Raw genomic sequence first — 12,092 nt, 5'->3', positions numbered from 1 at the left:
ATATATTTATATATATGCATTAATGAGGTAGGATGCTACTTCATTAATGTGTCCTGTGGCAAAAGCAGGAGGAGGCTCTTGGACAGAGCCATTGCCTCTGGGCTATTTTAGAGCTGAACTCAAGCAGTATTCCAGTCTCCTGGAAACCCACTGCCATTATAATTCATGGTCTAAACTGATCATCCAAGTCCTGCCAACATGCAGTGAGAGCAGGAACAATCCCCAAGGGCATCTGCACAGCAGTTCCCTACAGTGAATAAAGAGCCTTTCTTGCTTTATATCTTTCCTTGGTTTATGGTTACTCTTGCTGTTTAAAAATGGCTTTCTATTTCAGAAGGCCTGGAGGGAAACATTTTTAGAAACCATGAGTGCACAAGTTTTCAGAGATTTTGCTAATCAGCTGCACAGGGCGTTTCCCCTGGTTTATGTTTGAGTGCTCAGTACTGCCTCTGCAGGATTTCTGTCCCTTTTCTTCAGAAAGAGGGCAAGAGAGAACGACCTTGTTAATTTTGAGGAAGCAAAATTTGCACTAACTCTAGCATTTACACACCTAACTGTCTTCACCCTCCCGCAAGCAAAGGAGTGAGTCACGTGGCAAGTGAGCACACGTGTAGACCAAGGGATGGGAAGCAGTGCTCAGATGGCTGGTGTAAAAATCACCCTGCCAGGAGAAGGTCTGCACAACTCATCCTCTTCCCCGGAAATAAAAACAGCTCACTGTGTGCTTCCCTGCTGTCCTGCAGCTCAGCCACGCTGCCTATCACTTTCAAGTGCTTGCTGGAGAACAACCACGTGGACAGGAGGATCGCCAGGTTCGTGCTGCCGGTGGGAGCCACCATCAACATGGACGGGACGGCGCTCTACGAGGCCGTGGCCGCCATCTTCATCGCCCAGGTGAACAACTACGAGCTGGACTTCGGGCAGATCATCACCATAAGGTACCAACTCCAAATTCTACCTGCTGCAGTTTGCTTCTGTTGTTGAGTGTGACCCACAATGCTTGTCTACAGCAATGTGCAGGGCAAAGCTCATCTTTGCTGTTATCAGAGGGTGCACTCCTCCTGTGGTGGTTATTTTTAAATTGGGACTGTACAATAGAAGCATGTGGACACCAGGAAACATGTTTCTGTTTGAGGATAACTGTCTAGTTTTTACTTTTAGGCAACTCATTGATAATTCATTAAGACTGGGACATCTTACTATTATTATTGGTGTTTAAAACACTAGTTTAAATTTCGGAGTTGTTTTTAACTTTAAATCTGGTTTGCATCTTTACATGAGAGGAAAGCATTAAAAAAATCAAACTTGGAAATCCTGTGTGAGGTAACAGGGAATAGGCAGCTGTTTGTCAAACCTCAGAGCAGAGGGGAACAGGGAAGGAGGACAAATGCTATCAAGGCAGGCTTCATGAAGATGTCATATCACTCAGATACCTTTTAAATGTCTCTCTGCTGCTTGTTAAAGCAGAAAGCTCCATAAACAACTGTGCTCTCAGTGGGTAGTGAGTGCTATAGCTACATACTCTGTCCTTGAAAGGTCTGTAATGGAGCCAAAAGACTGGAAGATCCAACTGAGTAATTACTGCCAGAATGACTCCAGTGGCTGCCAAAGAATGCCTGAGGGACTGAAACCTGCAGGTTTCCAGCAGGGAACAAATGATTAGAAAAACATTCCTCATAATCAGAAACTTGTGCAACACATTTGAGATCTGCTTATCTACCCACCCAGTGACTTCATCACTGCCCTGTTTACACCACTGGGCCTTGGCATCTTCTGCTGAACTTGAAAACCTTCATCAGAGTAAGAGGAGAGTCCTGAAACTAACTCCAGATGGCAGCTGAGGTTTGCTATAGGATTCTGGCAAGATAAGGTTAGACTAGAAACAGAAGAAATAAACTGTGCCCATATGAGCTCTTGATTCACGCACTCTCTCTCTCTCTCTCTCTCTCTCACTCTCTCTCTCTCTCTCAAAACTGTTGGAATGACCCTGTGCTAAAATTTAGGTTTTGGTGTTTTTGAATTTGGAGATGTGTACAGAATGTGGTCCTAGAATGTGGCCCAGTTCATGGGCAGACATTATATACACGTTGAGTTAGAGAATGGTGATTTAAGAAATGAAGAAGGAGGGTGACAGCAAACGGAAAGGAGTTCTAGTTTTCTTTTAGCAAATCCCTCTTTTGTCTCTTTGTTTTCACTCCCCATACTAGTACATAAGGGCCAGAAGTAAAGACAGTAGAAGGAAATTACAAATGATTGAAAAGATCCAAGAAAGCAAAAGAAATAAAAAGCTTCACTTACAAAAGAAGGCTATAAATAGGAAATCAGGATGGATTCAGTATCTTGAATATCTGAAACCAAATTCTAACTGTATACTATGGGCCAAATCTGTTCCAGATCTTGATATTTTAGGAACTGGAGACCTAAAATTCAAATATTCCTAAGAACCAGGATATTTTTTGCCAGAAGGGAGAAAATCTTAGAAAAATAATTAGTCTCTTTTGTTCATAGTTTGTAAAATCCAGGTTGACAGTTTATATCAATGTGATTATGCAGATCTAGTTGTAGCAGAAAAAGAGAGTAACAATCCTATTCCCATCAACTGAGCATATTCTGGAAAGAAACGTCTACATTAAGGTCAAAACTGAATGGAATAGCAGATTAGCTTGCCTGTACAATTGTAGTTAAACCTAGTTAATTAAGTAATGAGGCTTTGTGATCTGAACTGCCTTAGGAGGCAGAAGCAGTCCTGGTCAGTTAGCCAGTTTATAGCACTAACTGGACAGCCTTTCAACCTTCATTATATTTATCTCTTATTTATCTACTGAGCTTCTGTCCTTTCCTTTCTACCTATTCTCTGCCCGCTACAAATCCATTGGGATGCTGTACAAGCTAACTTTTACAAAATGTTGTTGTAAGTCTTTCTTGTTCCCCACCACAACCACCTGCAAATGTATTTTTTTTATTGCAGGAAAGGGCTCTAGTTATTAACAGTAATGCTGCTCTACTGGTACACTGTGCAGCTATGAGCAAAACACTGGATATCTCTGTGTCTCAGCTTCCATATGGGTGAATACTGTTACCCTCAGTTTCCATCACAGGAGATTAATGAGACCTAACAGCTTGCCAAAAGCTCTGAAACTCTGGATTGATGAGTGCAGTGGATTATCAGTGTGTATGCTTTATGTCATCCTTTTACAACGGTCAACATTTGGGGTTTGTCTTTCTACTGGATGGCCTAGCTCTTGGAAGTGGCTAAATGGGTGGAAATGAATCTATTCAGTCACTTTTGCTCCTGGAAAAAGAAATTAAATCCTTCCCTAAAAATAACATTATGAAAAAATGTTAAGCCTGCCAGGTCCACTCTTGCCCCTGTCTCCCATTCATTTCTGCCTGCCTGGCTGAAAAAATGGTGTGAAGGTCAAGCAAAAATACTTTCCAGAAACTGCAGAGGTACAGTCGCATTCACACTTGCTTCATATTGAGATCCAAGTGTGCAAAGCCATGTGCTGTGCAAGGACTTCACCCCTGGCCCAGCCTCTTACCCTCGGCTTTGCCCGTTGGAGGTGGATGGACGCTGAAGGCCCAGCCGTGGCCAGCCGCGGGCTGCCCTGGCACAGGGACTGCGGTGGTGGCTCAGGGAGCTCTGCTGGGAGCTCTGCTGCCAGGGGTGCTGGCAGAGCCACGGCCACGAGGAGCTGGCGTGACTGGGAGGAGCTCACAGCCTGGCTGCCCCCTGCCCCGGCACTCCAGATATTAAGAGATAACAGAACTGCCCCGCCAGTGCCGAGGCTGGAAGGGTAGAGGGGGAGAATTTAGCGCTGGGCAGACAGTTTGGCCTGCTCTTGCTCTCTGACCTGGCTTCTGCCCACAAAACACTGGCACTTCTGTGCCGTAGCTCGTGTAAGAAGGATTACGGTTTAATAAAGCTCCTGTAGAAACATGGGATAGCTTCTTGAAGAGCAGCCCATCACTGGTAAAGCTTATTCCTTTCTTTCTTTGTTAAAGCATCACAGCTACAGCTGCCAGCATAGGTGCTGCGGGTATCCCACAGGCTGGCCTGGTGACAATGGTCATTGTTCTGACCTCGGTTGGGCTCCCAACAGACGACATCACGTTGATCATTGCTGTCGACTGGGCTCTGTAAGTAACACTGAGCTTCTGAGGCTTCCAGTGTGACAACACTGCCAAACAGGCAAATGGTCTCCAGGGGCACAGTATTGCAGATATACAGAAAAGGCATGGGAAGTAATTGTTTTGTTTGAAAAGGTGCTAACGTGGCCTCAGATTAAATACTCTGCCAAAGTGGGCATTATACTGAAAAATGACATAGACAAATGAGAGAGAGTCTAGGTGAGACTTGGACAAGGTGACCTACATGGAAAGGTGGAAGAAGTGGAGTCAGCACAGCGGTTTCTGATACAGATAAGATAGTCCTGAAGAAGCCAATGATCAATTGTCCTTCACATTCACAGGGAGGGAGGATGAAGAAGCCAAAGTGACTACCTTAAGTCAGATCATGAGAGAACTTAAGAATGATTTTTTATCTAGAAGAGTAGTCAGGCAATGGAAGTGGCTCCATGTTTTGCAAGGGCAGCCATTCTGTAGAGAGGTTACTTTGCTGCACCCCTGGTCACTGAGGATTTGACAGCAGAGGTGCAGGCTAAAACTTAACACACTCAGAATACAGGAGACTCATGTCACCTGTGAGAAGAACCACTTCAAAAATTCCTAAGGAGTAGTTTATGTGAACTCTTAACTTTTATGTAGATGTCAATCAATTTTGAATAGTCTAGGAAGATGAATCATAAACTACTGGTGTCCCTAGGTAGTTAGCATTTCAACTAACAACATATCTAGAATATGCATCCACAAGGATACAGTCCAAATGATTTTTTATTTAATCTCTATAAAATATATCTTCATTAATACAGTGGAGTTTCATTACATCAAGATTTTAGGTGAAAATATGTTACAAGTCCATTCCGTTATATATTGATTTTATTAGACTTTAAGCCACTGATTTTTTGTACAAAAAATTGTGAGAAGATACTATTTACTTTCCTGTTCAGTGCAATAGAATATTATTTTTATTAATAGGAGTTATGAGTCTTTTGTTGTATGCATATTTTATTTCAGGAATATCAAGAATATTTTTCTGTGAAGGATAAATGATACCTGCTGTGGGCACCTAAACTCGGGAATGGCAGTTTAGATTTTGATAGTGCAGCCTTTCTAATGCTAGTCACTGCAGCTCAATAGTTAATGAAGCACAACAGAATCGAAGCACTTTAAGCTGTATTACAAAAGCCTTTCCCCTCTATATTGCTTAGGTTTTGCCCAGCTCTTGCAACATCAACATTTCTTTGTTTTTCCAGTAAGTCTTCCAACATATATGGGAATTACAGTTCTTACAAAACTTTTCAAAACAACAGACAAAAAACCTTTTTCAGGCTATAGTTCCAGATGGTATTAAAAGTCAGCAAGGATCAGACCCAATTTTCTGTCTTTTGCAGAAGGTCAAACAAAAACTGTATTTCTATATTTCGGCACTTGGTGGTTTGAAGAGCCTGCAGATGCAAAGTGTCAACATGGTTGACACGGTGAATATTGTCAGTATTAGTTTTGGAAATACTGGAGTATGAAGAATGCTTAAAGAAGCCTGGTTGGATGATCTCATGAGATCGAAATGCCCATTACAATGCACTGCAGATAATACAACTCATTTAGGTAGCCACAACATCTATTTGAACTTCATTCCGTTAGCTAGTGCCTAGAGACACAAAGAAGAAAATAAAAAGGTTTCCCAGCTAATTTATTAAACACAAGGTAAAAGTTTTGTATCTTTAATAATATCATCTAGAGCTGAAGTACCACTGGAAGACCTGACTCACGTGTTTCCACTGGAGGAAATGCCACTAGCAGCAGGTTGGCCTCTCAGTGGAGAAATGTCAGTGGTGTGTGGTGTGGTTTCTACTCTGCCCAGTGCAGAGTGCTCCCTACACTCAGAGACATGGAATAGAACTGGTCAAACAACGTGCCAGGCAATCCATTTTCTGAAGACTTTCAGTGTTGTGCACTGTTTTCTCAGAAAAATCCTGTCTTCATAAGGGATGCTAATCGGAGCCCAGAAGGGAGTGCAAATTCTAGAGCTCTGCTCATACAGCTTCTTCCCTACCACAGCTGACTCTCTGCACATTCCAAAATTAACAACTCAGAATGTCTTTCCAAAAATCAAAAACTGAGGATCAATCAAGGAAAGAAAAGTCTATTTGTAACAGGAACGTCTATCATATGTGCTGCAACAGTATTTTTCCCTGCTTAGCCTATTCCTGTGGGAATGTTCCTCAAGGCAAAACCCCAAATCAGAACAGCAGGAGTTAGAAAAATGGATTCAGCAAACAAGTGTAGGACTGGGTCCTGGAGTCAACAGCCACACCTAGGTGGAGGCTGGGGAAGGTTTTTGCTGGAGTTCCTCAGAGTTGAGTGTGCAATTTGGGGAAGAGCAGATGTAAATAACCTTTCATGCAGAAACTTTCATGCTAATTAGGGAAGCAACTGCATGAACGTTTGCATGCATAGAGTACATGCTTAAAATGTCTGGAAAAAAAATCAGCACACAGTTTCAATTCTTTGCTATATTAAGATACAGGATCAGAAATCTGAACACTGTTGATATTGGACCATCACTGACTTTAATAAGCCAAACATCTGGAGATTTCTGAACCTCCATTTTATAACCCACATGTATAAATTAAGTTACTAATATGACACAGTTTGAAGATGTGTATGTTTTTCTTGGAAAAGATGTGATATGTTTCAGGCTTAAAAGCTGTAAGGACTATTTGAAATCTCGTCAGTTTTAACTAATAGATTCCAAGCTGTTTGAAGTGTAACTCTGTCTGTGACAGCCACTGACTTTTGTGTATTTACAGGCTGTATTTCAATAGATTTATTTTTTAGACGGTGGGTAGGAAATAATCACATATATGCATAAATGAAAAATAATAAAACCATATAAATACAGCATACTGTCAAGCATACAAATTTAAATTCAGAAAGATGATAACTGAAAATGAAGGATCTTTAAGAGCCACTGGTAGCCATAGCAACCACAGTTTTATCAGAAATTAACATGATTTAAATATGGTCAGTGCCTGCTTAAATTTGGAGTGCAGTTATTCAGCAGTCATCTGAATAATTTTGATTGTATTCTGCACGTTCTACCAGTCCAATAATACCCTTAATTAGTACTTTGGTTGCTGAGATTGGGACCTTAATAACTAATATAAGGTACTGGCTGTATTGGCTGCCCTCTACCATTATTGAATTATGACATTTGCAGCACCAGCCTCCAAGTCTGCCCATAATACTGGCCCTTAACATAAAAACTCAGACATAAATGCACTCTCGATCATCTGTGTTAAACCTTTCCAGTGCTGAATCAGCTTGCGGGTGTAGGGAGTCATGGCTGCTCTTGTTAGCTCAGCTACTAATTAAAGCATGTGGCAGCACAGAGCCCTGAGCTCAGAAAAGGCTGGAAAACTCCACGGAGCAGCTCAGGATCAGCAGCTGCCCCGTGCCAAACTCCTTGCAACCATTTCTAAACTCGTTAGCTCATAGAAATGGCAAAACTGGCCTTGAGCTGTAGTTACTGCAGCGCTGAAGGCGTAGGAGTGTGCCCAAAGAGCCAACAACTTACCATTACTATTTCGCTCTCCAGAGACAGGTTTAGGACAATGATCAATGTCCTGGGAGATGCGCTGGCTGCTGGGATCATGGCCCACATCTGCCGGAAGGAGTTTGTCAAGGACGGTGATGAGGTAACTCCAGAATGAGCCAGGCTGTGCTGGCCTGGGCCGTGTTACGGCAGAGAACCCGCCAGCTTTCAGCCTCCTGCCTGTGTTTCACCTAGTTACACAAGGTGTTCCAGAGAGGGGACGAAATTGGGCAATGTGCTGCTCAGCCAGATGGGGTGGAGGGGTCCTTTTCCATGAGATCATGTAAAAAGCCACCCAGGCTCAAAGCCTGACAGCCAGCCGTGTCTGGCACACGGGGACTGTGAGCAGGAGTCGCAGCTGCACGGGCCTGCAAATGCAGGAGGTGCTGGAGCTCTGAGTCCCATGCTCAGGACCCAAGTCCTACTTGGCCACTAAGTCATACTGCTTCTAAAAATATGACCAGCAACAGAGCAGGGTGACAAATGTCCTTGAGTGTTTGTGTGAGGGGGGAGGTAAAGCTATCTAAGAGTGCTTAGGTGCACAATCAGTACGTTAACAACAAGAGCAACTCCCTTGGGTGTTTCAAGCCCCTGTGTTAACATACTGAAGCCACCACCACAATAGTTTCCTTTCTGGACTAGCACAAGGATATTGCTCCATTCTAGGATTCATTCTCAGGCATCTTCATGCCTTCTGCGTTTAATACAAGTCCCTCCTTACATCTTTGTCTTTCCTTCTTTAAATCTTTCTCCATACACCACAAAACAGAGGTATTCTACCCCTGCCTCCCTCCACTCCTATGCTGTTATCCCTTCCTCCTTGGCATGCATCATTCAGTCTTTTCTGAAGGACACTCCTTCTCATGTTCTTCCTTCAAATCCTTGACAAAGGAGATTCCTAACTCCACGAGCCCATCACTCTTGGAGGTGCTAATCCCCAACCATTTCAGCTCATGGCACACTCTCACTACTTTTCTTCCCCAGAGACAGAATAGCTTAGGCAGAGAAGTTTCTCCACCAGGACTGATTTTCACATGGCATGTTTCATTTCTGTGCATCACTTGTACTATTTTACAAAGAAAAACAGTATTAAAAGCAAAGTTTTATTTCTATTGTTATTTCTCCCATTTTACAGACATCTTTACAGTAAATGCCATTCTCATGCCTTCCTGCAACATCCATTTAATATTCCTGCCCTTTCATTTTACCTAGAAAGCCCTTATCCTCTGAGGTACTTAGCACACGCAGTACCCGATGGCAGGATGAGGCTTGAATATATGGGCTACACATATAGCTAGCTACAAAATTGTAAACCTACAATCTAATAGAAAATTAAGGCATGTCATCTGTTACAGAGGCAGGAGCATAGTCCCAGTTCCTCCATAACACAGGCCGCCTGACATTTCACTGCTGTACTTAGAACTCAGCCAGAACTCAAGAAGAGATGTTTCAAGAATATAAAATTCCTCCTAAGGGATTATTTAGTAATCTGTGATGAGATTTTTCTTTGCATCATGCTCTATAATTGTGTTAAAATATACCATCAGTCTGCCATACATTTTGGTTACACAATGTGTGGAGTTAGTAATCTCCTTAGTATACCCAAAGGTCAAATTTTCTCAGCTGCAAGCCCACTTCTTTTCTCTGCCAGCATTTACATCTTATTTTCCCCATCAGAACTCCTGGTTTGATTTAAAGGACATTTCAATATTTAGCTTATGAATCAGTTAATAAAATCCTCTTTATTTCTTCTGAAACAGTGCAGACTGAAAAGGCAGGAGTTAGTTTACTCGGTTAGAAGGAAGGCAGAAGGCAACAGCAGAAGACTTACTGGTCTGTGTAATTGCACTCGAGAGCAAGCACTGCCCAGTGCCCATTGAGAATCCATATCTTTGCAAAGTTAGCCCTGGAATTCTAGTCTTTATTTACCCTATTTACACTGATGCAAGCAGCTGTGAGTGTAAGTTAATAATGTAAGTTAATGTAAGTATATTTATGATAGAATTAACATTTTCACATACTTAGAGACACCTTCACTTTATCCAGGTGGTTCAAAGATGTTTTAGTGTGTATTAGAAACAGGCCCTGGAAGTCTTTGGAGGCCCTAGATAATCCTGGGGAATGTAAAGCAGACCACAGGCTTTCAACGTCAAAATTCCTTTCCTGTTGTACACAGCAAACAGTGGCAGTATTCCAGATCTTAATGCTTTTCACATAGGTGCCATTGATCTGTGAAACTAAGCCTGTTAACATCCATCAGATTGTGGCTTACCAGAGAAATGGCTGTGTGAAGACCATGAATGAATCTCGTGGACCAGAAACAGTGAAAGGGTTTCAGCACCACATACCCGTACAAGTGGAGCAAGAAGAAGGTCCAGTGGAGAATCACACTAAGAAATCCAACAGTAAAGACCACTGCACTATTGAAATAAATGAACTAGAAACAAATGTGTGACTGCTGCACTCAGTGGTATCTCATACCCCAGTGACCTGATACCAAATCTCTACCTCACAGCTGGCAGAGGGACTGTTTGCCTTGAACAGGAAAAAGTGGAGTTATCGCCACCCTGCTTGTCCTGGAGCTGGAAGACCAGCTGTGAACGCCAGAACAGGCACACAGCTTGGAGAGACATGGGCTTCTTTAGGTGGAAGACTTTAATACTGGAAAACTAACTAATGGACAACTATTGTTTTAATTCTGCACTCGTCCGACTCTAATGTAGTATTTGACACTCCTTTGGCTTCCTTTTTTTAAAGTTTTTTTATCTGACCCTTTTTGATTTTCTAACCAAAGCCTTTTTTTTTTGTGAATCTCACTAATTATGAGCACTGTATTTATGTAGATATTTTGCTATGTGAAAGTGTTTCACCAAAACTGCTAAAGATAATTATTTTGTCTAACATTCGCTAAATATAGAGGTTGTGCTTAGTGTTAGAAAAGCAGTAAGAAAATCACTCTGATTTCCTGATCTCATGTGTTACTAACCAACACTTCAAGGGGGGGGGGGAGAAGCAAAGCACACATTTTTTGCAAGAAAGCACATAAAGGTAAAATTCCAATGGGCAGCCTTCAGAGACGGGCAATCAGGTGTGGCACGCAACACAAAGGATTCCTAGGTCACTGCAGAGCACAATTTGCCTTCCAAGTGCCAGAATTATTAACCTTTTTTTATCCTAACTCTTAGTAGAGCCAGTACCATGCACACGCAGTGGCAGAGGCGACGCTGAGCCCAAATCCACAAGCACTGGTGCTAACGTGTCCTCTCCTGTAACCTGTAGGCTGTTCTGCTGTAAATACCCACAGCCCCTCCGCTTCGTCCCCAGGGCAGAGAACACAAAGTGGAGCCTGGAGGTGCTGAGTAGTGCTGGGGCTTTGGGAGGGGGTTGCTGTGGAAATAACTGGCTGTTATTTCTCATCATTCCGTGGCTGATCTACGCTGACAGTTACTCCCTCTCCACTATCTACTGAATCTTTCAGTTACAATAAAATCTGCTGGGTATGTTTCCAATGTTTGTGATAGAGAACATTTTTAATAAACCTGCCATTTAAAAACAGGCTGTCTATGCATTTCTACTATTAGTTTCTTTTTATTTCTCTGCCCAAAGGGCAAGTGGAAGTGAGGAGACCTTTTGAAAATTTGGGCTTCAGTCCAGAGATTACACACCAGCTCATACCGATACACCTGACATATGACATTTAGCCACTTGTGGCATATCAATTTCAGATAACACGTGCCTGGCATCTTAATAGCTCCTCTCTTCTGTAGAGAAAAAACAACCCAGTCAAAAAGAACAATTTCTGCACTTGTCAGAAGCACAAGTGCTTCATGCACATGGTTAATGGTTTTCCTGGTATGTCCATGTTCACCTTTTCTTTGAGGGCTTCTGGTCAAACTGTTTCTTTTGTCATGGTTGCCTCAGAGGCCTGTACTATTGGTAGTTCAAATATCAAAGAGTAAAGCCAGAAAGAACAAACATGGATCTTATTGCCTGTAACTCCTCAGAAATGATGTGTTTATCTGAAAATACCTACAGTTGGTAACTATTTTCCAGATTTGATCCTCGAGTTAAAACAACAAACATGGAACACAAATAAGGAAGAACTAAAATTATTCAGAACAATTTGCTCTTGAAAAAGTCCTTTAATGGACCTGCTCTACAGAGTGCCATTAAAATGAGTGATCTGGGAGAGCTGAGGCTGGTCTGTGCCTCTCTGGAAGGGCAGAGGCACTGCTGACAAACATCTGACACTTCCACCTCAGCACTGGCAGCTCCAGGAGGTCCCCTTCATCCTTCTGCAGCTGCCCATTCTGTACAGCTGCAGCTGTACAGACCCGATGGTTTATGAGGCCAGATGAAGAATCAGATGAGAAGT

At 42.4% G+C, this 12,092-nt stretch overlaps 1 protein-coding gene across 1 annotated transcript; it reads left to right on the top strand.

Annotated features, from left to right (window-relative positions):
• Window positions 1-743: 743 nt before the first annotated feature.
• Window positions 744-10,172, top strand: LOC103769658 (excitatory amino acid transporter 5-like; the record flags this gene model as incomplete). Its single annotated transcript, XM_008936883.1, has 4 exons — window positions 744-938; window positions 4,006-4,140; window positions 7,721-7,820; window positions 9,936-10,172. Coding segments are annotated over 4 exons (667 nt in total), but the record flags the coding sequence as incomplete, so codon positions are not given.
• Between the last annotated feature and the right edge of the window lie 1,920 nt (window positions 10,173-12,092).

Source organism: Merops nubicus, unplaced genomic scaffold (genome assembly GCF_000691845.1).
Source record: "Merops nubicus isolate BGI_N331 unplaced genomic scaffold, ASM69184v1 scaffold10960, whole genome shotgun sequence".
Lineage (NCBI taxonomy): Eukaryota > Metazoa > Chordata > Aves > Coraciiformes > Meropidae > Merops > Merops nubicus.
Note: the sequence above shows the minus strand (reverse complement) of the source record. Positions and strands in the feature narration are given on the sequence as shown.